At 41.9% G+C, this 26,413-nt stretch overlaps 5 protein-coding genes across 26 annotated transcripts; 2 read left to right on the top strand and 3 right to left on the bottom strand.

The window, feature by feature from the left end:
* The first annotated feature begins 308 nt into the window (after positions 1-308).
* On the top strand, positions 309-6,606 carry LOC100123671 (DCN1-like protein 4). 17 transcript variants are annotated; one of them, XM_032596281.1, is made up of 6 exons: positions 309-633; positions 1,038-1,251; positions 2,624-2,895; positions 3,669-4,032; positions 4,120-4,327; positions 4,411-6,606. In XM_032596281.1, exons 2-6 carry the CDS (start codon positions 1,132-1,134, stop codon positions 4,497-4,499), a joined length of 1,053 nt encoding a protein of 350 aa, XP_032452172.1. In that variant the 5' UTR covers positions 309-633; positions 1,038-1,131; the 3' UTR covers positions 4,500-6,606. The 17 variants fall into 17 exon arrangements, with proteins under 17 accessions (XP_032452172.1, XP_031777982.1, XP_032452190.1 ...); XM_031922122.2 differs by having other exon boundaries at positions 329-633; positions 4,117-4,327; positions 4,411-6,597; XM_032596315.1 differs by lacking the exon at positions 309-633 and adding an exon at positions 3,109-3,471 and having other exon boundaries at positions 763-1,251.
* On the bottom strand, positions 5,936-7,947 carry LOC100123667 (protein FRG1 homolog). Its single transcript, XM_001607832.6, has 5 exons — positions 7,712-7,947; positions 7,543-7,622; positions 7,171-7,463; positions 6,898-7,097; positions 5,936-6,813 (listed from the first exon to the last, which is right to left on the bottom strand). Exons 1-5 carry the CDS (start codon positions 7,768-7,770, stop codon positions 6,666-6,668), a joined length of 780 nt encoding a protein of 259 aa, XP_001607882.1. The 5' UTR covers positions 7,771-7,947; the 3' UTR covers positions 5,936-6,665.
* A 202-nt stretch (positions 7,948-8,149) lies between these two features.
* LOC100123664 (zinc finger and SCAN domain-containing protein 10) lies at positions 8,150-12,319 on the bottom strand. 5 transcript variants are annotated; one of them, XM_031922116.2, is made up of 6 exons: positions 11,613-12,319; positions 9,857-10,138; positions 9,471-9,778; positions 8,905-9,379; positions 8,624-8,816; positions 8,150-8,545 (listed from the first exon to the last, which is right to left on the bottom strand). In XM_031922116.2, exons 2-5 carry the CDS (start codon positions 10,122-10,124, stop codon positions 8,635-8,637), a joined length of 1,233 nt encoding a protein of 410 aa, XP_031777976.1. In that variant the 5' UTR covers positions 10,125-10,138; positions 11,613-12,319; the 3' UTR covers positions 8,150-8,545; positions 8,624-8,634. The 5 variants fall into 5 exon arrangements, with proteins under 5 accessions (XP_031777976.1, XP_031777977.1, XP_031777978.1 ...); XM_031922117.1 differs by lacking the exon at positions 11,613-12,319 and adding an exon at positions 11,334-11,443; XM_031922118.1 differs by lacking the exon at positions 11,613-12,319 and adding an exon at positions 10,568-10,652.
* A 1,409-nt stretch (positions 12,320-13,728) lies between these two features.
* LOC103315500 (chymotrypsinogen A) lies at positions 13,729-23,875 on the bottom strand. The gene is made up of 5 exons (XM_031922089.1): positions 23,782-23,875; positions 23,119-23,371; positions 22,903-23,048; positions 15,706-15,980; positions 13,729-14,946 (listed from the first exon to the last, which is right to left on the bottom strand). The coding sequence occupies exons 1-5, from the start codon at positions 23,873-23,875 to the stop codon at positions 14,773-14,775; spliced, it is 942 nt and encodes a 313-aa protein (XP_031777949.1). The 3' UTR covers positions 13,729-14,772.
* LOC100123657 (DNA (cytosine-5)-methyltransferase 1) lies at positions 16,010-22,788 on the top strand. 2 transcript variants are annotated; one of them, XM_001607286.4, is made up of 15 exons: positions 16,010-16,335; positions 16,441-18,083; positions 18,157-18,520; positions 18,589-18,798; positions 18,871-19,149; positions 19,222-19,999; positions 20,076-20,330; positions 20,407-20,658; positions 20,724-20,881; positions 20,963-21,276; positions 21,346-21,457; positions 21,530-21,676; positions 21,752-21,918; positions 22,005-22,245; positions 22,328-22,788. In XM_001607286.4, exons 2-15 carry the CDS (start codon positions 16,519-16,521, stop codon positions 22,532-22,534), a joined length of 5,049 nt encoding a protein of 1,682 aa, XP_001607336.1. In that variant the 5' UTR covers positions 16,010-16,335; positions 16,441-16,518; the 3' UTR covers positions 22,535-22,788. The 2 variants fall into 2 exon arrangements, with proteins under 2 accessions (XP_001607336.1, XP_008202943.1); XM_008204721.3 differs by having other exon boundaries at positions 16,426-18,083.
* Positions 23,876-26,413: the final 2,538 nt, after the last annotated feature.

Here is a 26,413-nt window from a genome sequence, read left to right as displayed (position 1 = left end):
TCATGAATTTGTGTATCCGCCCATTCGATGTGTTTTTTCTGTTAATTTTTATTAAACGTACTTTATAAATTATACCCCGTGCCTACTGCAATTAACCGTTTAATTCGAATAATAAACACAAGATAATTTTTAGATCCTGAACGTTTTTGAAAGAAAAGCCGTTTTATTGTTTGAATCCGCGATGATCAGCGTCACCTTACGCTCGTTGGATAAATGCAATCATATACTTACACATATACGCGAAACACCTACCTTTTTCTCTCTCTCTCTCTCTCTCTCTCTCTCTCTCTCTCTACCACTAGGTCCGCAGTGGTGGGGTTGCGTATCACAAACAGCCAGCAGAGTCACAGTAGCCGTGCTCGCGATATTAACCGAAAAATCGCGGCCCACATCAGAGGAAAAAGAAAAACATATCGGACTCAACGGCTTGTCGAACTTGTCGCGAGAGCAAGTTAAGTGAAGCTGCATCATCATCGGCAACTTCGAAGACTATTAGTTTGTGCAAGCTCGTTGAACGAAAAGAAATTCATAACATCGGCGACGAAAAAAGCAGGAAAACATCGTCATCGAAGCTACGACTATATGGACCCAACGGCGGGAAATTCTTCAGCCTACAGCGTCGGATCGGCTTAGGTAAGGACACCTGGGTATAGCAGGTATTTCTCATTTCCTCTTTCTCTTTCTCTCTCTCTCTCGTGCTGCTTATATTCTCTTATAGTGCACGTGAACGTTATTGGTACGTGGCTCGCGAAGGTGATCCACACCCCTTTATCGAGGCTAAACAAGCCGCCGTTGTGTTTTTCCTGATCTGACTTACACGCTCGATGATCGCGTATCGCTGTGATTTTTACGTTCGGCAGTTTTGAAGTGCAGAGTATGCAAATAATGCTCGCGCAATCGAGCTGTGCGCGCAACCGCGAGCTATAGCTTGTATGCCAGTGGCCTTGCCCTTTTATCGTCTCTCGCTCTCGGATATTGCCCGGAAATATATACCTGCACGCGCGTATGACGATATAAACGGATAATTTTGAGCCTAGGCGTGCGAGAAGTCGACTGTGGGGAGAAGAGAGAGAAAGGATCATTCACGCAAGTGGCATTTCCCAGGCGACGAGGGAGACACATTATGTATTGATGAACCTAACCTCAATCCTGACTAACGTCGCCGAGAGGGACCAGGCGACCACTCGCTACGAGACTGGATACATCATAGACAGGCTCAGCTCCTTCAACTTGTCGGGCAGTGGCCACTTGGTGAGCGAATCGTCTTCCTCAAAGATATTAATTGGCGACGTTTTTTTTTTTTTAACTCTTTTGTTCCTATTGTATATCCGATTGTGACGATTTTTGCATAATTTGAAGCTGCTTGGATGCTGTTAGTATGATATTTGAGGTATGAAAATATGAGTGATTGGCTTTTTTGTCGTAATCACTGTTGCGAGCACTGACATCTGGCCTAATCTCCTGTAGTTGTTCTCTTATTTGTGGTATTGGCAAAATTCTAATCAGCTGATTTAATCGCAGTTTCTGCTATTTGTACAGGGAGACTGCTTTAGATAAGGCGGTATTTTTCTATTTTGACTGCTGCATTCAATGATGAAATACGAACGGTCTCATATGTCATTTTAATGATTTAGTGCAGCTATCTTTGCAACTACAATCTTTCTGTACATCTCTTTATTTCTTGAGAGTTGACAAAGGCTTTTTTTACAGTCATCTCACAGTAGTGCAGGTGTAGAAAATTCTCAGATCTTTGAGTCAAAGCAAAAGTTTGACTCATAGTGCCAATTCAGCTCTCAAGCATAGGTTAGGTCTGTATCTAAAGTTATAGATAAAGTTCATCTATTGATTTTGTCAATATTCCTGGATATTATTAGTTTCTTTGCATGCTATATCATAAGGTTATCCTATACTTTATGGAGTAGAATTACTTTATTCGAATGACTATAGTAATACAGTAACTAGAATCACATTGTTGAGTTAAAACAACAATGTTATATAAAATTTTGTTCTTTGTTCATTGATTTTTTTTTGTTGCCTGGCAGCAGTACTTGATTGTTTCAATAAATAAATGTCTGTCAAAACAAGTCCAACAAACCTGTAAGTTTTCACAATCACCCAAACACACACACACACAAACTCTTACTCAAAATTCAAAATTTTAAACACTGGTTTTTGGCTTTCCGGTTATCCACTCAAGCAATCAAATCTCAGGCAACATGAATTACAAAACTAAAGATGGTTTTAAACACAAATCAAAAAGGAATGGATTACGTTCGATTCTCCCCAAATGGTTTTCTATCTCATACTTGGTTAGGGTTGTATCTCTCCACAGTGGGCCCCATAAGCTTGCTCTTCAAAGAGACCTTGTAATTTTAATCGCTTTAACTTGCCTGTGGCTATTTTTGCTCATCTGTCATTTGCGTAGAGAAATGGAACTCTGCTTTGTGAGTCTACCTCCAATCAGAAACAGTATCTCTTTCTCTCTCTCTCTCTCTCTCTCTTTCTCTCTCTTGCCAAAGCTCATTTGGCAGTAGCCTACAACCCATGTTCTAAAATTACATAATCAGCCCTTGCATTTAATAAAGTTTTTCACACCTCTGACACTATTCTATAATGATTTCAGACAACCTGGGAGGAGTCACCCAGAGGCTCACAGGCAACTTCTTCGTCCTCGTCAGCATCAGGCCACTTAAGAAGCTGCAGTAGAAGAAACTCTGCTGCAGAGGAGCAGCCCTTGTCCGAGCAACAAACATTAGGTTTAAGCAGAAGAGGGATGCCTCGCACAAAGCGGAGGGCACCCTCCAGCACAAATAACCACTCGTCGTCTGACAACCCACCTAGCAATCCAGAGGATATGCCCAGGCATCCATCCAAACGCCTCAGACAAACGACCAGGTAAACAATTTTAAGTAACCCAAAGATCATGAATGTATGCATATGTGTATGTGTGTACAAAAGTAGGTGTATAGATTACGGCTAGTGTCCTTCCCCCCACACCAAGTCAGCTGCAGCCAAACTCCGAAATAGCTCCTCAGTCTGGTCTCCTTGCTCGCGCTCGTAGCATCGATTCCTTCGTTCTGTAACTCTCTTTTTTCTTTTCCGTAAAAGTGATGGAAGAAAAATTCCGGCCCCCGCCGTGGGAGAGATATTTTCGAATGTACTCTCACTCTCTTGTGTCTCCATCCGAGAGAACTGAATGAATTCCGTGGGTAGAGGGAGGTGCAAGCGAGGCGGTGATTATTTTTGGACACTCGCAACTCGACTTCGTTCTTCACATTGTGTTCTTGGCGCTAGCGAGTGTATCTCTTCTACTTCTTCTTCGAGATTCTTCTTGCTCGTGAATCCGCACTCAGCCCATTGACGAGGAAGAGAAGCAGGCAAAACGTCGCCCTTTAGATTCTGGCCAAAGGGACGGCGGCTGCTGTGTGTGCGCAACCTGCAGACTTCCCCCTTGTGTATGGATGACGAGAGGTTCGTTTTTTCGAAGGGCGGCTGCTGCAAGAGCTTTCCTTGTACTATTATTACACGGCGCTACCCCAAGTACTATATCCGAGAAAAAGGGAGATTGTCGAGTGATATATAATATAGAGCGTGCTTTACATAACTGACCGTTGGATCGTTCTGCAAGTAATGTGTTTCTGATTTTGTTCGTTTTGTTTCGTTTACAGTTCGAGACGGCACACGAAAGCGGAGGATGGAACGAACAGCACGTTCTCGCAGAAGCGCTGCATCAGCTGGTTCCGCGAGTACACGACCGCTGACGACCCCGACACGCTCGGGCCCGAGGGCATGGAGAAGTTCTGCGAGGATATCGGTGTCGAACCCGAGAACGTCGTGATGCTCGTACTCGCCTACAAGATGAATGCCCGACAGATGGGCTTCTTCACCATGGCCGAATGGTTGAAGGGTCTCTCCGAACTCCATTGCGACACGATCGCCAAAGTCCAACAAAAATTAGACTACCTCAGGAATCTCCTTAACGACCAGAACGTCTTCAAGGGCATCTACAAATACGCTTACGACTTCGCTAGGGTAAGCTGCCCTACCCACGCCGTCCTACCTTTTTTGACGATCTTTACTCGTCGGAAATTATAATAGTTGGTTTAACTTTCAAAGCAGGACAAGGATCAGCGCAGCATGGATATGGAAACGGCGCGAGTTATGCTCCAGCTGCTGCTCGGTAGAAACTGGCCCCTTTTCTCACAATTTGCCAAGTTCTTGGATCAATCAAAGTACAAAGTTATTAACAAAGATCAGTGGTGCAACATTCTCGAGTTCTCGCGGACGATTAGCGACGACCTCTCGAATTACGATTTGGATGGAGCTTGTAAGTCGGCTTTTTGAAGAAGCTCTGTCTTTTTATCGATTTATGAATGCTGGTTTGTTAAATGACTAATCTCGTGTTTTTAGGGCCAGTGATGCTTGACGAGTTCGTCGAGTGGCTGAAAGCACAACAGCAGGGAGAGTCGACATCTCAGATGGACACGAGAAACAGCTGAAACACTCAATCAAAGTTAAACAACTCATCTTATAAAAAGCACCCACCTAACCGAAAGAAACAGTCCCCGATTTCCCCTTTGATATTGATTATTTGTTGAGAGCTAAATTATTTTCCCTCGGTCGAATTTAATGAAAACAACGTCAGCAAAACGAAACCTACACAATACTTGCAAATGATTTTTCTATTATTGCAGTTATTTTGTTATGATAAAAGTATCACGATTTAACAAATAAGTAGATTGATTTAGTCTTACAGTTAGTTAGCTCTTAAAAATACTTATGATATCGTGAACGACTGTGTCTAGAATTGCGCTTTGTGATAACAGGAGATTTGGAGATTGAAAATTAATCTGTATGACGGAGAGGATCTTAGGTTTTTTTGTATACTTTTTTGCAAAATTTTTGTATCACGAATGGCTTTTTCAAAATTTGCGATTCAACGTTAAGAATCCAACAAAATCGCTCAAAAGCTTTATAATGAAGTAACTTTCTTCAAATATAAAAAAAAAGTAAAATGTGATTAAAAATGGAAAAAAGTTATATTTTCAAAAATGTCGTTTTTGTGTATATTTAAATTTTTTTCTGATTAAAAATATCACTAGCGCATAGATAAGGAATAGATAGATTATAAATGATTCTGTCGTATATATATTTTCGCAATTCGCGTAGCAATTATCATCTTCGTTTTTTTTTCAACCAATAATTATGATAATCGCAGAGAAACTCTTTACTCTTTTTCTTAATCTCCGATCATGTCAAGGATCTAAGTCTTTTTTTTAAGAGTGTGAAAAATTGAGACTTCAAAATTAAAGAAGACGATCAAACGCGCGTGTGTCCAATTTCGGCCAATGATCGTTAAATCTTTTGATATTTTAAGGAAGAAATGTCTGTCTATAAGTACGAGAAAAACGACTCAAACAGGTCTTTTTTCTTCCGTCTTTTAAGGCGCCTATTAGTTTTTAAGATTAATTATTTTATACAGCATGCGGCATAATATTCTTTGGGATCGAAAATTGTTGAAGAATCAAAATATGAACAGGATGAAATAACAAGTCGATCCTGGGATATGAAATGCGAGCATTTATTGACGACAAGAGTAAAAAAAATTACTTTCTTGATATTATGATGTTCAGCAGTCGAAGCGCAATTCAGAAGTTTTTTACGTATATGTTTTTCCCCCATTTAAAAAAAAAAAGTTTTCTTAAAAGGTGTTCTAAAGCGTAGGAATTTAGATCGGTTTGATGAATTCAATTGATATTTCTTTTTGTGTATATTTGAGTAAATTGTACAATATTTAAATCATAATAAAAATTTTCTTCTGCTTTTTCTACTAAGTGTTCCTGTTGATTATTTGTAACTGTAACAATTACCTAAAAATTGTCCACATTCACTAGTTAATAAATATTGCAACGTAATAGGTTTTAGAACACTTGTATAATTTATTGCATTTTTTTTTATTTAAGTCTAGCTAAAACGATTTTATTCTTGAGTGACATATTTTACACTTGTTTATTGCGGTATATTATTGAAGAAAAAGCTGGACACCATAAAATCTAGTTTAGTATAGCAGAACTATGAAGCGCTTTACGTATTCTAAATATTTTTAACTATTCAACTCTAACTAAAATACATATTGAAATGAAAATTCGCAGAGTACACAGTAGATAGATTTTTAACACTGCCGCATATGGATAAAATTATATGCTTTTTTATGACTTGATTCGATGAATTAAAAAGGAACGCGCTTCAAAGTTCTGCAAGCTTACGTTTAATCTCTATGCGCATGTACATTTCAATAATCGTCTCACATTGCAATGTATATGAAATAATTATGGAATTAAGATTAAACTTCCGAGATTTTCATTTGACGTTGATTTTTTTTTATATATATCAATATATGTATACTGAAGAGAAGCAGCGATCAACGAAGATTTCGGAACTGCGGGTACGGATCCTTTGAATAAAAAAAAGAACCATGATGAAGTAAATGTGGCCTCTCCAAAGCATAAGAATCAGAGGCGGCGGTTTTTTGCATAAGTCAACTGTTGCATGCAGCGGTAGTGTCATTCGATATAATAAAATAAAAGAATAACTTTACAAAACCAACAAATTCGTTTTTTCGATTTACCAAAATTTATATACATAATTCAATTTTGAAGATCCAGTTATTTACAATATCTATCAGCTTTCATTTTACTACGTCTATCAAGTAAGGTTTCATGGAAGTTTCCTCCTTCTTTAGCCTTTTTTAATTCTACAATGGTATTCTTACTTATTCTCAACTTCTTGTCTTGAAACTTTTGGAATTTTCGTCTAAAATAAAAATTTTAATTTATTATTTTTTCTTAAATATAGTTATCACAAATACAATAAAAATCGGTATGTTATAACACTTACACATAATTAACTTCGACTTCCTCTAAAGATCCTTGTTCTTCTGTTGGTATTCCTTTGTTAGGATCATCAACCTGCTGCATCATACATCTTATCGATACATATTCACTTGGTCCTGCTTTTGGCTTGTTACAAACAATATCATCGTCTTCTGCAACAGAGATAAAGCAACCTGTGTTTCCCAAAATTGCTAATTTCCCATCCTGCAAAAAAATTTGTTCTCATAACAAAATAATAATGCCAGCTTATTTACAATCAAGCTGTTTTCATACATACTTGAAAAATTGGTTCCCATTGCTCCATAGCACCTACAGCATCGCTTCTACCCACTACCATGCCTTTTTTGTCTACTCCAATATACTTCCCATATCCAGATTTTAAAGCAATTTTCGTTTCATTTACTGGAAATGCAGTCAAAATTTCTTCCGGGTGAGGGCCTTCACCTTCGTCATGTGGAGCTCCAAGTGTAAACAAACCATTGTCAAGAGCCTTCATGTAAGCCAAGTTACCGAATTCTATTGCTACTGTGCCAGTAATCTCTGATACATTAGACGTCTTCCACCAGCCACCTAAAATCGAGAAATAGCGTTTAGAGTAAAGGTTATACAAAAAAATTCAAATCAATTTTTTGTTTATTTATTAAACTACCGTGTCGAAGAGTGTCCTCGTCTTTTTGATTGTTGGCTTCATCGTCTCTTCCCTGCTTCTTGTGCTTTCTCTTTTTTGACCTAAAAACAAGAAGAATTGTAATTTTTCATGTTACATACCTACGATGATACAAAAATCGCCACAATTTGTCAACATCGACGTTTCTTACTTATGCTTTTCTCCTTTTAGCACTAATTTTTTTGTGCGCACCTTGTCGTATTCGGACATTCTTCGTTAGACTATTATGCGAAATAGTAAATAATAATAAAGTCTATATTTCTCGCAAAGAACAAAATGTAAACAAACGCGTTTGATACACAACACTCTGGGCACTACTGTGGTTAGGTTCGATTCGGAGCTCGTCACTCGTCAGGTATACGAAAACATTGTGTAAGCAACGTTCTCTGGTGGCGATCAACAGAAAAATTTTCGCCATTTTGCTGTTACCGCAGCGCCCTCAAGGTAAATAATGGACTTTTCATTACTTATAGGTCTTTAAAGTAATTTAAATATTTAAATAAGCAATATGTCAAAAGTCAATTGTACTATTTTGAAAGATTAAGGACAATTGGATATAGGAAGCAGGATGATAATCATAAGTCTCCAATTCGAAAAGAGTAAACATTTTTATTGACATTCTCTTATATTTTGTTTCAAAGGACTTGACATATCATACAACTATATCAAACAATATAATTTGCGTACTGGTACGTAAAATAATTTTTGTACGTGATGTTATTTCTCAATCACACAAAAATTGACCATAAGAAAGTAATCTCTTCATTAAGTACATTTATTAAAATATAACACTTCGAATCACCTTTTTCAAAATCTTTCTCATAAAACGGGGTATCAGGTTTAACAATTTGTATTTGTTATATCGAGGCATTCTTCTTTCCAAACTCCTGTCGAAGCGCTTGTCCATGGCTTCTTTAAGATCTTTGGCATTTTGGATGCTGAAACACCTCTTCTTTATAGTAGAAAAATCCATAAAATGAAGAATCTGCAAATTGGAAGTGGCTTATCATTAGTATCAAAAAGATTATATTTTCGAGAGATATTAATAAAAAGCTCGACGAACCTTCTATTATTCTAAGTGCTGAAATTCATCGGCATAAGTATGGTGAGCTTCGCCTGCTCAGCCGCTGCAGCGGCGGCTTCCTCGTTCACGCAAGCACTGATGCTATCCAATAACGACTGTATGGCATTTCTATTACTCGGGTGCTTTCGTTTTAAATGCTCCCTCCGATGCTTACTCTCTTTGAAAGTTTTTCCTGTAAAAAAAAAAAAAAAAATGAAACGAGTTTTAGAAAACCGATCGCTTTTCTTCATTTATCTCGAATTATTTTTTTGTCAACTAACCACAGTGTTCGCAGACGTACGGTCTGGCGGCATCGTGCGATCGGACGTGGCTCTCGTAATGGCTCTTCCTCACAAAGCGCTTATTGCAGATGCAGCACTGGTATTGGAAGCGGCCTTCGTGCGCGGCCACGTGTGAGCTCAATGTCCACTTAGTCTTAAATGTCTTGCTACAGTACTCGCAGCGAATCTTGGAGGTCGCACTGGACGAGGGCGACGACGAAGACGAAGAGGAAGCCGATGCACCACTGCCAAGGTGACTCGGCGTCTTGTGAGGGTTTGGAGCGTTTTTACGCAGCAGTAGCATATCTTCGAGACGGTAGTCGTCGTCAGAGGAGCCTAATGATGAGGCCGATACTCCAGGCATCACTATCCCCGGCGGAGGCGGTGGCAAGGTTGCGGGTGGACCGTTTGGCGGTTGGTAGCGCGACGTCAACGGGATACCCGTCGAGTGCTGAAACGAGAGGAAAGGCTCGCTCTGTGTTGGCAAAACGAAAGAATTGTGGTTAATCATCTATAGCTAACGCATCACTCTTGAACTAAAATTAGTGTTTTATTATTATTACTACCTTTATGTGTGTAGGTAGGTGGGCATTGAGAAGGCTCTCGTGTTCAAATGTTTTCTTGCAGAAGTTACAAGTGTATGGAGGTCCACTTGTAGACGTTATCGAATTGGCGCCATTTTCGTGAATGGCCTTGTGCCTCTGCAGTATCTGTTCGTTGTAAAAGTGAGCACCACAGATTAAGCATGGGTAAATTTGCTGATGTGGTGCCTCTGTTTTGTTTTCCCTTGATTCGTGTCTGGCTATATGTCGCTTCAAGTCATGAGCCCTTGAAAATGCCCTTCCATATCTACTGCAGTTGGGATAGGGACAACCTAGTACATAAAAAAAAACGATACAGTTATAAAAGCACATATTTAATAACCTCTCTTTCAAGCCAGGAATCGACCAACCTTTGGTTTTATCCTCTTTTATTCGGGGAGGATTAGTCTTAGGTCGTTTAGGCGACGGTGCTTTCTTGTCCGCATGATCGATGGGTTCCTGTTTGCACACCACCTGCTGCTGCTGTTGCACAGCAGCATTTCTCGACAGAGTAGCCAGCTGAGCAGAGAGTGGAATGACTATGGAAATGGTCTCGTTGCTACCTGGGGCCAGTATTTGGCCAAGGTGGATAGCTGATGGATTAGCCAAAGACATCGCTCCACTCTGGCCTCCACTCATGCTGAGGTGGTACTCTGCAAAGGCAAAACGTACATTTTAGAATACTCAACTTCTTCTACTCCAGCTTTACACTTGAAAACCTAACGAGAATCATTCACACACACACACAACACACTTAACCTGTCAGTTCTTCCTTCATTTCGGAAATCAGACGCGACTAGGTCGCAGTAAAAAATCTCTCGACAATTAGTCCTGTCAAAAAACACGATCACTCATCCCAAACTCGCGAGACTAACAAATCTTTCGACGCAAAGACCCGAGGAAAAAATTGTTGTTGTTGGCGTACGCACAAGTATACCTACACACGAAGGTAGACACACAGACACATACACACGTGTGTATCTCTCGGTGCGCTCTCGCACACATGCGCGCGCGAGAGAAAGAGAGCAACGCGATCGGTCACTTTCACTTCACGTCTCGCTCTTTGCCATCATTTTTTTTACCCGTTGTGTTTTTACGAGAGATAAACGCATCAGAGCCCGCTGTAGTGTACTGTGACCTTGTCGCGCTCAGATACACCGTTTTTTTCCTCTATACGAATTCGAAACAATACGTCGATTTTTATCCGTCTAGTATCGCGAGCAGGTAACGAATGATTTACGAACTTATCGTTAATTTAGAACACAGAGAGAACACCCCTCGAGGTAGAATCAATTTCGCGCGCGACCGGTCGGCTCTGAAAACAAAAGTCGCGCGAGTACCTATACTTGGAAAAAGCATCGGTTGCTTCTCGGAATGAAAGAGAAAAAAAAAGCGAATCGATACATATAAGTGCCTGCATGCGCTCTGAAAATAATTTTGCGCGCCAAAACAGTAAGTATACAAGTATGTATATAGCGTATATACTCGAGAATTAACGACGCATCGTTTAAAATTGAAATCGACGATAAGAGGCATTTACAGACGCTCTAGGTCGGAGATTTTCGGCGGCACGACGAACGCTTTCTCATGACTCACATCTGCACACGCACAGTAGAGAGAGAGAGAGAGAGAGAGTGTGTGCTGCTACAAGGCGTCTTTCGTATCTCCCCTCTCATTTTGTCTCCTCCGTTTTCTACGTATATTCGCTTATACACACACGTACATACACTCGCCTGATCTCTCGGTATATTCTCCGCTCGCGAATTTTCGGACTAAGTACGATAATAACGAGACTAATTGAAGGAGGAGTCGCAAGCTCTCGAAGAGAGTAGGAAGCCGTGTATTTACCTCCTCGTCTCGGTCCTTCCAGCCTGACTCTGTTCGTCTCTCCTTAGCGTATTCCCCAACTGTCTCTCTCTCTCTCTCTCTCTCTCTCTCTCTCTCTCTCTCTCTCTCTCTCTTACTCTTTTTTCTGTCCCCTGGCGCTTCGCAGACTATGTGCACACATATGCACGTATATATATGTATGTGTGTGTGTGCATGTGCGTGTGTGTGTATGGGTGTGTGTATCTAAACTCGCGCACACGTATAGGCACACTCGAGAATCAATCTAGCGCGCTTTTTTACCTCTCTTCGAAGGAGTTGTTTTCTTGTTTTCACAGTCCCACTGCACTTTTCTCTTCCTGTTTACTGGCTGGCTATAACCTCTCGGTTGTATATTGCGCCTCCTTATTCCTGATTCGTACACGCAGAGTCGCGCGTAGGTACGGTCGCAGACTGCACAGGCATCGGAGGGCTAAGGTAAAATCTATGTATAAACCTGTGGCGATCGAACTAAATAATCACGGAAACTGGAGCACAGACGACGAGGGAGCAAAAGAGTATATACACGGCCTACGTGCGGAGTGTGTGTATTTCAGTCGCAGCACCTCTTCAGCTCCCAGATTTCGAGCGCAGCAACGGAGCACCAGGAGCTGGTGCAAGTGTGCATTGGCGCCCCGATCACTCGTCCATCGGTGCGCGTCTTCTTCGCACATGCATTAGCACGCGCGCAATGGCGTGCGTGTTAACGTTCTCTCTTTCTCTTCGAATAACCGTCTCCTCTTTCTCCGTAAAACGCGCAGCACCGTGTTTTCTCTCTTTCGCGCGACTACTGTGTGTGTGTGTGTGTTCCACGCGTTCTCTATCGCTCGATGCAAGCCTGCAGGAAGAGAGAGACGACGGCGACTACAGTCTACTGTAGTATGGGTATGCGTGTACGTGCACGCACTGAAAAACGGCGTCTCGACGCCCCGATGCTACTGTACTGTCGGTTCCGTCCTCTTCTCTATAGTTCTCTGATTCTCTCCTCGATCCCTCTCCCCTCTCTCGCCACTACGGCGTGTGTGTGCACTGCGCATGTGTGTGTAAGCGCTAAAGAGAGGGGATAGGTTAGTGACGACGGACTACGGAGAGGAGGTTAGGTCTCTCTCGCGGCTCTCAGCGACGCTCCGGCGCCTTCTCCTTTTCGGTCGTCGCCCCCTTTCTTTCCCGCCGCTCTAGCTCCTTCGAAGTGTGCGGGACTATGTGCAGTGTGTATATAGGTATACGACGCTAATGTAATTCGGGGAGGAGAGAGCGAGTGTATAAAACGCGCGCGACGTTTGCATTTTGCGCTTTTTTCGCCGAAGCAGAGTAAGTAGGGCTGAGGCTTTTTTTTTTTTTTTTTTAAGGGAATAGATTCTGGAGGGAGAGTAAGTATACCGAGACGACCGACGCACGCAGGGACGTGCCGGGCTAGTCTGGCGCCACGAGTTATGCCGTTCATTATATTGCAATATACACCATATGAGAGAGCGAACATTACGAGTTTTCGGCATTTTTAACCACTCGGTTGTCTGCTAGTTTGAAGACCGCGACTCGAGCATATAATAAAGTTATTGACGCGAACCAAGCTGGCATTACACCCACGCGGTCGAATGGATTTTTTTTTGTGTTTTTTTTTTTTTTTTTTTTTTTTATGAGAAATAAAAGGAGGAACGGATCCGGGGAGCAGTAAAGTATTTCGCTCGGCGATTCTCGCGGGACACTTGGGCCGATTCCGCGTTAATCAGCTTAATGGCAGGTCGCGCAAACTGCTCTTTAGATGCGTCGCGGCCGTTTAATTACGTTATAGTGCGCGCAGCTGATTCGATGGACTGTGACAGTTACGCGCGGCGGCTTTTTGGACCGGCATTATATGCATAATATTATAGGCAGTTTTTGCTTCTTTTGAAAATTTCGAAACTACGTGGAAAATCGAACGTTAACGAGAATAATCATAAAGTAAACGGTAGCAAGAAATCTCAATTTATCGCACAATATATAACAAAATACTTAGCGCATATTGCACCGAGCGTCGGACCAACTTTCAAAAGTCCCATAAAGCCGAGAGAGTCTACAGGGGCGCATTGACGCATGTATACCTACTTTCGCGCGATACGTACAGATATATATATATATATATATATATATATATATATATATATATATATATATATACACACTGGCAGGCTATTCTTGGAATATATATGTATACGGTCTGCGGTTAGCGCGAAAAGCTCTCGTCGCGCCGAGACCGCAAAAGTCCGCGATATACGTGTATACGCAGACTGAAAAATTTATCGAAAATTATCACCCTGGCGTGTCTATATACGCTACTCGCTTTATTTCTAATTCTATTTTATACTCGTGTATTTTGAGGAGAATGTGTAAAGAGGAAAAATTGCGGAGAAAAGAGATAACAGCGATTTAATTATCCACAAACAAGACTGCGCTGCTGCCTGCATATGTCCCTTTTTACGCACTTATACATATTAGCCGGCAACAGCTGGCGCACCTGATAAAACGCTAGCGCTGCGTATATAATTCTTAATTATTTCGCGCGGCGTATACACGCGCTCGTATACAGATGTGTGCGTGCCGTCTTTTTGCAACTTTTATCAATGACATTTTGCTCTATTTTCACTTTAATTTCGCTCAATTTTTTCATTTTGCTTATTGGTATATAATTTTATAAAGGTCGAAATATTTTTCGATTGTATTCCATAATAGCTATACATAAATGCCGTTAACGAAATGCAAGCGCAGAGCGAATGCCGGCGCCTAAAGTCCTGCAACCGGTGCAGCACGGCGGCATCTCTCCGCTTTTCCCGGCGTCGGCCGCCGAGAGAAAAGGGAGACAGCTGCATTAGCGACCTAAGTGCGTCGTATTAGATCTCAATTAATGTGCGCATTCTGCCCGTGTGCGCCTCCGCATAGCCAACGCGCTCTATCGATACATATTATGTCGCTGTTCTACTACTATTATTAGAGCGAAAAATTGTAGTATAACTGGTACGTCACACAATTTATTTACAATCGATGCCTTAAAAAAGTGTATATAAATATAAGCTTTAATATAATATTAGATCCTATACTACGTCTATAAGATGCGAGTAATGCCAGTATTGCGCAACGGAAAAGCAATCGCGTATGGGTTTCTTGTATATTTCCGCGTATATTATATAAAATGCAGACACGAGCCAGTATAAGATTTTGTCGGATAACAAGCTATTCGCTTCGTATCTTATTATACAATGCGCGTATACGCGTAAAAGCTCTAAAACTAAAAATATGACGCGATTTAAATAAGATAAACACACTACTGCAACAATTGACAAAATAGTTCAACAATAACGTAGTTAAAAGTTATATACAGAGTTATGTACAAGTACAATGACGGGGATGCCGATAAGCGATGAAATAAGATTAGCCGATGTCGACGCGTTTATCTGTTTACGTCGTTGGCGATGGTGTCCCGGATCCAAGGGGAGTAATACTGAATCTTGGTGTAGACGTCTGGAAAGCCAGGCCTGGCGCAGCCCGAGCCGAAGGACGTCACGCCGACCAGCTGCCAAACGCCGTCGGGCCTACGACACTGCAGTGGACCGCCAGAGTCGCCCTGAAATAGAATTTATTATTATTTTTTTTTTTTAATGTAATATCTCTTTAGCGCCGTGTGACGTTATTGCTATACATACGCTTCAGGGGCTTTATTACACACGAAGCTTGCGTTGGCGTGGGAAAATTAGAAAATTTTAATGTCGCGTGTGTAGTGACTAATAAGAAGATGAGGAAGGAATATCATTAATTGTATCGGGGGAAAGTAGGTCGGAAATGTCTGATGTATGGATGAGACGCGGAAAAGTCGAACTACGATTGAGTAGTGATTAATACGCTGTAATATAATATCGCCGATGATTTAGCACTTTGGCTCTGCTTCTATTTCTGATTATTTTCATATAAGCGTACCATACGCATGTATTGGTGAATCGATGTTGAACAATAAAATTATTATTATTTAAGTGATGCTTTTACTTTATTGCTGCCTGAGTACAAAATTTTTATCCAATTTTAGCGAGGCGAGCCTTTTTCTCTTGTCCTCAACGCGCAAAGGCAATAGCGGCAAGTGGTGCGCAGCAGTAGTTACTTTAATTTATTTGAGTGCGTCAGATCGTCAACTACACCGCCAGGTGTATACGCCGAGATAAAATCTACTCGAAACCCCTATAAGTATACCGTCTTAAAGAAGAACGTCTCAAAATTTAACCGATTAAAACTTACCTCGTCTAGTCTGACCAGTCCGGGTCCATTTCTACTTGTCCAAAATCCTTCTCTCTGATGTATAGGTAATAGGTTATTATACAGAAACAAAACTCACCACGCAACTGCCACTGGATCCATCGGTATTCCCAGCGCACAGATGTCCATCCCTGATAGGCACCGACTTCCCATAAGCCTTGAGACACTCGGCGAGTTCGAGTAGCGGCACGTTCGCCTCGAGTAGGGCACTCGACAACGACGGCGACGGACCCGAGCGACCCCAACCCGATGTCACGCACTCCAGACCTGCCCTCGGCTCCTCGTCCTCGGCTGGTAAGCAAATCGTCCGCACGACCTTGGACAGTGGCGCTGGACGCGCTAGCTTCATCAGGGCTGCAAATGAGACGTTATAAGTAGTTTGATAAAAATCAGAATTCGTAAATTTCCTATCCATCGCGAGTCAGAACTGCCAACGCACAAGCTTTACGCGGGAACACTGCTCGGAAGTTCTTTCTCCTCTCTCGGCGCTCGCGGCGAGCGCCGTTTGAATTTCTCGGAAGAAAGCCGGCGTAGTTGACACACGTTTGTAGCTCGCACGCCGAGTCGTGGTCGGCGTTTACACTTTGTTTATATCCAGCATTGTCGGTCGTTTTTTTTTTTCTACTCGTCCTCGTCCCAAACAATACATCGAACCTTCAGGCTCTCAATGATCGACTGTATTCGCTGACAAAAAGGGCTGTAATATCAGGTAGGTCCAACAAGTTCTTTGTTGTCATCGTCGACTCGAGAGAGAGAGAGAGAGAGCGCGCGGCCTTATCACGTGTTTGTTTATGAAAAGGATTTATCGTGTTAGCATCGCGTTATATGGCGACTGGATGCCCGCAAGAATCCGTTGATTCTTTATTCGCATAGTCCGAAGGAAATACTCAAGATGAGCGAATCGACGAATAGCACAACGAAGGAGGAAAAGGATCCCGTAGAGAAAGACGAGGCAAAGCCCGGCGGATCGCGCGACGATGGCAAGGAGAAGAGGACTAGCAACAGGAAAAGAAAGGCCTCGACCAGCGATCCCGTGGCTCTGGCGGATGAGGTGAAGGCCAAACTGAAGGTGAAGATATCTAGTAAGAAGAAAAAGGGCAAGAAGTCTTCTAAGGTCTTCTCGAAGAAAAGCATTAAGGACAAGTCTCCCAAGGAGAAGAAAAAGACCGGCAGTAGGAGCAAGAAAGCCAGAACAGAGCCACCTGTAGAGGTTCCGCAAGATGCCAGTGTTGCAGTCCACAACGAGCTACTGCCTCCAGAGGTTTTGATATGCACGACTGCTGAAGTTCACAATGAGATGAACTCTGCAGAGATTGTAACCGATGCAAATATTGAGATTTGCAGTGATTTAACCGTAGAAGTTGCACAACTGGAAGACACGCGTGTTTATGAAGCTCAAGAGCCGTTGCAAAGTATAGACAATGAAGATGATAAAAAAGAAGATCAAGATTTTGACAGCGAATCTTGCAATGCCACTTTGGCTTTTACAGATGCAGAGAGTGAGACTTCCAGGAGTAACTATGAAAAGTTTATGATCGATACTCAAAACCGATCAAATGAGTTTCTGTTGGGTTTCAATAGCAAATTGAAACCTGAATTGACCATGATCGATCCAGAGGCTAAAGAAGTAAGAGAAGATCAGGAAGAAGCAATGGATATATGTAAAAATGCTAGTAACTGCACGAAAGATGATTTGGACAGTGAGAAGACTATGATTGAAGTACAAGATACTATAATTGATGAGGCTCTGTTGGATTTTAATAACAAACAAGAACTCCAATTGGCAGTATTAGCTACAGAGACAGTAAATGCAAATCCTGTGGAATTGAACCAACAGAAAGATGTAGAAGTAGGAAAAGATGACGATGAAGCAATGGATACATGTGAAGATTTTAATAAGGATCTATTAAAAGAGAATATAGAAGCTAATGAAAATGAAGAAATTGATGTATGTGGAGATAATGATGATGCTGAAGAGGTTCATCATGCAATGGAGTTGACTGAAGTAAATGCTGATTCTTCGAATAAACACACAGATGAAGGGAGCAAGGAACAGAACAAAATTATAGATTCATGCAAGCATGAACAAAATCAAGAAAGTAAATCACTTAAAATAAAAACTTTAAAATTAAAAACATCAAAATCTTCCAAGCAAAGTTCATCTAAATCTTCAAAATCAAGAGATAGAAAAAAAAGCAAGAACAAAAGTAGAAAAGATTCCACGACAGCTACCACAAGTCCTGACCCTTATTATAAAGTTAACAAGCAAGATGATATTTCCTGCAGAATTTGTGAACAAACGTTGAACTACCAATTAAAGTTTTATACTGGTGAACCTGAAAATGGCTATGATGAGGAACTTGCTATTATAGATTCTCGTTTGTTACTCTTTAATGGAGATGAAGAAAATATTTCTAGAGAAGATACCAGAGCCTACAATAAAATTACTTCATTCAGGTAAATTTCTAGTGTTTTATTATATTTAAATCAATGTGAGCATATTATCTTCCGAAATCATGTATGTTTACAGTGTGTACTGCAATAATGGCCATCTTTGTCCCTTTGATTCTGGACTGATTGAAAGAGACGTTGAAATTTACTTCTCAGGATATGTCAAGCCCATCTATAGTGATGATCCATCAATAGAAAATGGGGTTCCAGGTAAAAACTTTGGCCCTATTGTGGAATGGTGGTCGACAGGCTTTGATATTGGAGAGCAGCCAACTGTGGCTATAAGCACCGAAATAGGAGACTACATCCTAATGGAACCATCTGACGAATATAAGCCATTCATGCATTCAGTTCTTATAAAAATTCTAATTGGCAAAATCGTTATTGAGTATCTTGTTTATGAACCACACGCTACTTACGAAGATTTGCTGAATAAACTCCAGGTAAATGTCAAGTCATACATTCAATACTACAGTAGTAGAAAGTCCGGAACAAATTTATTTCTTTTTAGAGTGCCTCATCGAAATACGACATTTTGCCGAACATGACGGAAGACGTACTTTTAGAGTATGCACCGTTTATCTACCTCCAGGTGATGTCATATGATGAAACTGCCAAGCTAAACGAACCGTTAATGCTTGTTGCGCCTTGCATTCGCCGACTCATCGATCTCGCCGGAATCTCGTTTAAAGTGAATCGCGGAGTATCTTCCCGAGGACAGGTAAGAATGTCAAATCTAAAACGCATACATAATTTTCAATGATCGACTTTTATCTGTTGCCTCGATTTTCAGTTTCACAAGTATCAAGAGCGAAGGGCTGGCGAGTACAGAAAAGAACTGCTGCGCAAAGTAGCTGAAAACAGAGGTGACAATTCGATTACTAGCCAACTGATCGACTCGCTGTTGCCTGACGTGGAGGAAAAGCTGATAACTTTGTCGAAGCCGTGTACCAGAGATCCTTGCGGTAGCTGCGATCGTTGCCAACGATCCAGTTGCAAGGAATGCGAACCCTGTTCGCAAAAAAATTACGAGGACTGCCCTCGGCGACGTTGCTTCTACCGTGAAATTCAAGTATATTACGATTACCAAGTTTTATCCCCTTCTTAATTTCATTAATTCGAAACTAGTCTTTTGAATCTTTAGGAAGCGAACGACGAGGACGCAAAGGACAGCGTAAATCTCTCGCAATTGAAAGGAAACAGTAGCATAAGTGTCTTCAAGAAAACGATCAACATTTTCTCGAGTTTTAATGCAAAACTTGAATGGTTGGGCGATCCGCTAATAGTCGAAGGCTCTGGTAATACTTTCTACGCGGCTGTAAAACACGAAGAAGAGACAGTCTGCGTTGGTGACTTTGTACTCGTACGGTCGGTAGACCAGAGTGTCCCTGCACAGGTAGTCAAGATCGCCTACATGTGGGAGGATAACGTGGGACTAGCTCACTTTCACGCCAACCTTTACTGGTGGGGCAAAGATACAGTGCTCGGTGAGCTGGCTCGCCCCAACGAGCTTTTTTCCATTAACAAGTGCAATAATATATCAGTCAACTGTATCACTGAAAGGATCAACATCGACGAGAGGTATATGCCCAGAAACCAGGATGTAAGCACAGACGAGGACATAAAGGCGAACAACATTTTCTGTGAAAAGTCGTATGATCCGTCAGACGGATCTTTTCACGATCTGACAAAGCCAGAGGAAGTATCAGTTTTACCGACTCATCGGTCGTGCATCAACTGCGAGGGTAAGCACCGACGAAGCGAACGAGTTGAGCCTCGAACTGTTGATGAGCTCGGTAAAAAGGAAGAAGGGACATTGTACCGTGCCGTAATATACAAAGACGAGGAGTACATCGTGGGAAGCTGCGTTTACCTCAAGCCGAAGTCTCTTTACTTTCAGTTTCCTATGCTGCTGGATCATGGTTTGTTTTTGAGACTCTTTGTAACCTATTAATAACGAACATTAATATATTAATACGTTTTATCAAATTGTTATAGCGAAATCGTCCGGAAAAATTAGTAAAAAGATAGACGAAGAAAAGTATCCAGAACTTTACAGAAAAGCCGAAGATGCAGTAATCGATTCCAAATTCGACATGCCGGCACCGTTTGATATAGGGTATATTACCGAGATATTTACCACGGACAAGCTGTACATCAAAGTCAAAAAACTATATCGGCCGGAAAATACTCATAGAAATGAAGTTTTAATTAAACAGAATGACATGAACATGCTTTATTGGAGTAATGAAGGTATATCACTTTTTTCATAATTGTCTATATCAATTCTTTTAGTTATGATTTATTAACATTCCCCTTTACTTTTTAGTATGTACGGTTTCATTCAATTACGTTGTACGAAAATGTTACGTAGCGCACATAAAAGATTTCAGTAAGAGTGTAGAAGAGTGGTCCAATCTTGGACCCGATCGTTTTTACTTCATGCAAATGTACCACGATAAGAAATTTACCGACATTGAAAGAAACATGTATGGCTGTGAAGATGTACCGCTTGACCCTCCAATTGATTATCCGGATGTAGATGCAATGACATCTCTAGAGATATTTGCTGGTTGCGGTGGTAAACGGCATTTAATTAAATGAAATTTTTTTTCACGAAAGAATGTTGAAGTAATTTCTTTTTAGGTCTATCATTGGGTTTACGCGAATCTGGCGTGATAAAGAAACTTGGCAGTTGGGCCATAGAAAGTGATGTAGATGCAGCTAATACGTTTCAGCTAAATAATCCTGATATTACTGTTTTGGTGGGGCATCCTGATATCGTTTTAAAAAATGCTATGAAGGTAACCTGCTCGGTTATATAGTTTGAATTATTTAATATAGCGCATAATGGCAGAGACAGAATAACACAATTATTTTCGTAGGGTGAATTCGAAGATTCAGATGGAAAACTTTTACCCCGCAAAGATGATGTTGAGTTTTTATGCGCTACTCTGCCGTGTGAAAATTACAAAACTATGACTGATATTACTGTTTTCAAGCATTCGTACATTGCAACATTTTTGTCGTACTGCGATTATTACAAACCATCACTGTTTATTTTAGAAGCTGATGAGAAATTAATTAAAAGGAGTTTTGTCCTTAAATTAACTTTAGCTTGCCTTGTCAGTATGGGCTACCAGGTGACGTTCGATTTAATGCAAGTCGGCTGTTATGGTGCACCTCAAAATCGAAGAAGGTAAAATATATAAACTCACTTATATTTTATTTTCTGCAAGTTGATAAAATAATTAATATTTGTTATTAGATCAGTACTATTGGGTGCCGCGCCAGATTCAGTGCTACCTAAATTTCCGGAACGTCTTCATGTATTTCCCAAACCTTTATGCGAGTTGGGAATTGTTATAGATAGTAAAAAGGTATAGATAGTAAAAAGGCACTTCAACAGAAACAGTTTTTCTTATCAGTAAATTCTATTTTACATTTTATAGTACACACAAGACACTTTTTGGACTGAGTCAGCGCCTTATAGGTCTGTAACAGTACAAGATGCTTTAATAGATTTGCCAACTACAAAAGTGGCAATTACGGAAGAAATGAATTACGACGCGAAGTCTACATCCCTTTTCTCGAAAATCGTAAGTGTTTCTTTTTTACTTTGTTCGGGCAACACTCTAAAATACACATTTTAAAATTATTTTTTCTTTTTAAAGATGAGATTAAACATGCTTGAGCCAACTGTGTTTAATCACGTATGTAAGGATTTAGGTCCTCTAGTAGAATGCAGGATAAGTCAGATACCACTAGCGGTTGGATCGGATTGGCGAAATCTACCAAACATCGAGATGCAACTAAAGGACGAAAGCTATGCCAAAAAACTGTAAATATCAGTTATTAACTTTTCATAATGTGTCAATTGAAAACGTAATGTATTACAATTTCTTGTTTGTGTTGAATCGTGTGCAGAATATACAACTATGATGACGTTGAAGCGGGAAAGAGTTCGAACGGCGAGCTTAGAGGCGTCTGTAGCTGTGCGTCTGGCGAAAGATGCGACCCTCGCGATAGACAGCATGGCTGCTTAATTCCTTGGCATTTAGTGCATTCGGCCAGAAAAAATAAGCACTGGGCCGGTATCTATTCCAGGCTTCAATGGGACGGGTTCTTCAATGGCGCCATAACCAACCCCCAGCCCTTAGGGACGCAGGTATGTCAAGAAAAATTGGAACCGATAAAATGTGATAATAGCTTTGCGTAGTTGTTGAAACTTTATTTTATTTTAAACTTAGGGTCCTGTGTTGCACCCGACACAACCGCGAGTGGTAAGCGTACGCGAGTGCGCCCGAGCTCAAGGTTTTCCCGACGAATTCGTACTACCTCAGAAGATCGGCATCCATAACATGTATCGGATAATCGGCCGAGCCTCGTCGCCCTTCCTTGGTCGCGCCATAGGTCACGAGATTGCTCGCAGCTTAGCCGCTAGGCATCGCAAGTGATATCTTCGATTTCTAATTCGTATCTTCGGTATACACAGCTCTTTGACTTTTCGATTGGATAATATTTGTGATGTTACTGGAATGTTTGACTATTGTTGTTTATATACTTGGATTATTTTTGACCTAAGTTTATTTATTTTAGGATTGTTTATGATATTTTAGTTAAAGCGACTACTTTTCTACATCACTCATTTATGTACAGTGTTACATAGCTTAGATAGACATTAAATACATTTTTTTTCTACTTTTGCAAATCTGTCTTCTGAATCGCATGGTCGTTTTGACACGCTCGTCTCTTACTACTGAACGCGTACACCTATTCTTGAACTAGCAGGTTTTAGAGGAGCAATGACTGTTTGACTACTCACCAATGTCGTGCACATAATTCTCGAATCTCTCGTGAAGTATCACCCGCTCGACTGGCAGCCGTGCAGATCCGCGACCACCTGAATCGAGCTCCCACTCGCCTACCACCGCCGTCCAAAGTGCCCCGATTGGCAAGTTGAAGAGGTCGCTAAAAACATTATAAGTTATAAATATCATTCTTTGAATTCCGGCAAAATAAATCGCAATTTCAAACTTACTTGTGCACGCAGTGGGCAGCCGTGAGAACCCAGCTCTCGTCAATGAGTACACCACCGCACCAGTGGCCAATGAAACCGAGCTTAGGATGTAGCAACTGCAAGGAGACCTGCCAGGGCCAAGAGCCTCGCCTGCTCGGCTTACCGTTGAAGATGCGCCCGGTCGACCTGCCTGGCGCCCCGTTGTCCGGGTCGTGGCTTCTCAGCTGACGCGGCTGCCGCTGCCAGACTGCTGGACATCCACATTCTGCCGTTCAACAGCCCATATTTTCACACCTCTCAGCCGTAATGCTATGTCTTGTCGAACCCGATCTTCCCTCCCCCCGTGCACATGTATGTATTTAGTGTATTGGTATAATGTCGCGCGCGAGAGATTCTGCACGGGTTGAAAGAGGAGATGGGGTTTAAACAGAGTTTATTTTTTAGCTTACGGGGTGAGTTTAGTGTGTGATTCTAATACACGTTCGATCTATTTAATTAAATCGGAAGAAAATGTCTTCGAAATAAAAATTGTAAAAATTGGATCCCTGTAATTTGGAGCACTCGATAGACAGTTTACTTTTTTCGCGATTCTGCGCGCGCAAAGTAGTCTAAAATTTCCCTCAATTCCGTCTCATATACAATTGCTCAAGAGACTATAGCTATCTTGACTACTATTATACTTACTAGAGTGATCGTCCTTCATAGCCTTCATCATCGACAGGCTCCTCTGCACGAGCGCGAAGAACACGATAGCGCAGAACTTGAACTGCAGATTCATCTTGTAACTTTTTTTTTGCGCGCTTCGACTTTCGATTAAACGGCACTTGACGCGACGAGCGCGCGGCTGCTAGTGCGAGCGACGAGACCTCGTAATCCGTTACCTGCTCACCTCCATCATTCCGAATTCGTGTAACTCGAGCACTTCCGTTATCTCCGACCGGTCTCCCTAATTCGCACACTATATTTTACATTCTCGTTTTCTTCTCTCCACGCCGCCCGCCTGCCAGCCTCGGTGTAATAGAATGAACTATGTCAAACGGTGAGAACAGAATTCAAGACTGTGGAATATTCTAGCCACTAACGTCCACTCTTTATTTTTACAGGTGCTCTACTGTTCTGCACTGAAGAAGCCGAAAAAAAAGAATCCGTGAGAAGAGGAGCTATCACAGAGCGGAGCAGCGGCGGCGGCACGGGGGCAGCTCGCGCGCGCGACACCGAATAAACTGCATGACCGCGCGCGGCCGCGGCTCCTGATGTATCTCCCGCCATGGCCAGGGCCAAGGAAAGTGATCGAGAGACTGAGACAGAGCGAGAGAGAGAGAGAGAGAGAGAAAAGGGGGGCCCGCGAGATATCGCGCCGCCGCCACCGCCGCCGCAACAGCAACAGCAGTCATTCACTTTCTAATTTTCATCGATAGCTGCAACGCGTCGTAGGTATACACTTGACTGTAGCGGTGTGCACGAGACCTCGGAGTTTTCCGAGATTTTCCGAGCGTTTTCTCTTTTTTCATTGATAAGGAACAATAAAAGAGTGAAAGTCGAGCGAAGAAATTGGAGGCTTCGCCTGCAATTAATGATCGTGAAATAGGAGCCGGCGAACGAGTGCTGTTTGATGATAGCTGCAGGATGAGTGCGGCTCGCTGTTTATTATATGTAGGCGATCGTTTTGTCAAGAGCCGACGTGTGTAATGAGCGGTTTGCGCTTCTCGACTTGTGCACTGAAGAATTTGACAGGCATCGTAATTACATACAAGTCGCGAAATCGCTCGAGCGTCATGACGCAGCCGACGATTTAATAAGTCTCTCGTACTTGAGCTACGGAGCGCTTGAAAAAAAGCGCGCGCGCGTGAGATTGAAGGTGCGCGCACGCTTGCGACTTGTAATAGATAACGGGGCCTTTCTCTCGTCGCGTACATACGTACGTACCTATAGCTACTATGATAAATCGGCTCTCCCGGTATTTATGTGTCCATGTACGTATGCACGCGACCGCGCCATCGGCCTTTTACGATCTCAGCTGCTGCGTCTCGCGCGACTTTTACTTTTGTCTCGTGAAAATCGCGCGACGATTTCCGAAGGAAACTTTCTCGCGGCAGGCGCGCTCGCGCAGTCGAGCGATTTTAGACGACGATTGTATATCGTGCGCGTGCACATTTTTGCGAGCAATGTATAGATATAAGACCTACACATACTGTGCTACACCCGAAAGTAGGCTCTCCGCTACGTTTTATAGTCGCTCCCTTAAAATTCTTTTTCTCGCTCTCGCTTTCGGCGGTGTCTGCGGCCGCATCGTAAATCATAATTGCTCGGGATGTTTATGAGCGTCAATCTTTCGATTTCTCTCTATACGTGTGAGCAAATCCAAGTTTCTCTATTTTTGATGCGCGCGCGCAATTATGTCATATCGTTCCCCAGAGTGAAAGAGTTGTAAACGATCTTGAAAATGATCGAAAGTTTTCTGCACATATTCGCAGTATAACTAGCTTGTTTTTCAATTCACTTATCTTCTCGGATTGAAAAAAAAAATATGCGCGAGTGGATCCGGTATGCCTGAGAATTTTCGCTTTTCGGAGTTACGCGGTTTCACTGCTGCCCGAAAGGTCAACAGATCTTGTAGGTCGATCGCCGTCAGGTTAGATTATGCGTGAAATCTGACCTTTTTCGGTACATTTTCGCACGCGCTCTTTTTTTTTTTATTATGCGAGACACTTGCGCGACTTTCTAGTGGGTGATTCTTTATCGCAAATGTGGATTACTTATAGTTCCGAGTGCGAGTCGCATGTTGATGGAAGCCAGTAAATTTGTGGACGATTTGACTTTTGTAGAGTAAGCTTCTGCATGCGATTACCAACGATTTACCGGTATTCTTGTTTTCATTTCGTTATTTTAATTACAGGGATTTGATAAACGACTATATTTTTCACGGCTGATTTGATAAAGCGGAGTACGTGCTCGACTACTAAAGAAGGCGATCAACGCGCCTAATCGAGGAAAAATCGAATATGGACTAAACTTTCTCCGTCCCAAGAGCGCTTCTTCCGAAAATCGTCGATCGAATTATTAATCCAAGAACCGCTACCTCAGACTCTATGAAGAATTTTCATTTGCCACGCAGGTGTCACGGACTAATGACGCTCATCAATAATCAATCTGGCAGATCGAGGTGCCCCAGAAAAAGGAACACACGTCTACACTCCTAGATGTCCAAACAGAAGTTGAGAAAATTCCAAGAGGATACCATCCGAAGGATGAGCGTTTCGTCCGGGAGGATACAGAACGTCGACGTCAGACAGGCAACGCATTGTACTCTCTCGAC

Source organism: Nasonia vitripennis, chromosome 1, assembly GCF_009193385.2.
Source record: "Nasonia vitripennis strain AsymCx chromosome 1, Nvit_psr_1.1, whole genome shotgun sequence".
NCBI lineage: Eukaryota > Metazoa > Arthropoda > Insecta > Hymenoptera > Pteromalidae > Nasonia > Nasonia vitripennis.
This window is presented reverse-complemented; position numbering and strand designations above follow the sequence as displayed.

Excerpts from the sequence above, each read along its gene's own strand:
- LOC100123671 (XM_031922119.1), top strand. The coding sequence starts at position 2,217 with ATGAATTACAAAACTAAAGATGGTTTTAAACACAAATCAAAAAGGAAT. Across the intron at positions 2,445-2,623 it reads GAGAAATGGAACTCTGCTTT|ACAACCTGGGAGGAGTCACC; the intron begins GTGAGTCTACCT and ends TAATGATTTCAG. Across the intron at positions 4,328-4,410 it reads TTACGATTTGGATGGAGCTT|GGCCAGTGATGCTTGACGAG; the intron begins GTAAGTCGGCTT and ends TCGTGTTTTTAG.
- LOC100123667 (XM_001607832.6), bottom strand. The coding sequence starts at position 7,770 with ATGTCCGAATACGACAAGGTGCGCACAAAAAAATTAGTGCTAAAAGGA. Across the intron at positions 7,623-7,711 it reads CTAAAAGGAGAAAAGCATAA|GTCAAAAAAGAGAAAGCACA; the intron begins GTAAGAAACGTC and ends TCTTGTTTTTAG. Across the intron at positions 7,464-7,542 it reads CGAGGACACTCTTCGACACG|GTGGCTGGTGGAAGACGTCT; the intron begins GTAGTTTAATAA and ends TCTCGATTTTAG.
- LOC100123664 (XM_031922115.1), bottom strand. Across the intron at positions 9,380-9,470 it reads ACCTACCTACACACATAAAG|AGCGAGCCTTTCCTCTCGTT; the intron begins GTAGTAATAATA and ends TTGCCAACACAG. Across the intron at positions 8,817-8,904 it reads GTACGTCTGCGAACACTGTG|GAAAAACTTTCAAAGAGAGT; the intron begins GTTAGTTGACAA and ends TTTTTTTTACAG.
- LOC100123657 (XM_001607286.4), top strand. The coding sequence starts at position 16,519 with ATGAGCGAATCGACGAATAGCACAACGAAGGAGGAAAAGGATCCCGTA. Across the intron at positions 18,799-18,870 it reads GAGTATCTTCCCGAGGACAG|TTTCACAAGTATCAAGAGCG; the intron begins GTAAGAATGTCA and ends CTCGATTTTCAG. Across the intron at positions 21,919-22,004 it reads GAAAGCTATGCCAAAAAACT|AATATACAACTATGATGACG; the intron begins GTAAATATCAGT and ends AATCGTGTGCAG.
- LOC103315500 (XM_031922089.1), bottom strand. The coding sequence starts at position 23,875 with ATGAATCTGCAGTTCAAGTTCTGCGCTATCGTGTTCTTCGCGCTCGTG. Across the intron at positions 23,372-23,781 it reads TATGAAGGACGATCACTCTA|GAACGGCAGAATGTGGATGT; the intron begins GTAAGTATAATA and ends ATATGGGCTGTT. Across the intron at positions 23,049-23,118 it reads GCTGCCCACTGCGTGCACAA|CGACCTCTTCAACTTGCCAA; the intron begins GTAAGTTTGAAA and ends TAATGTTTTTAG.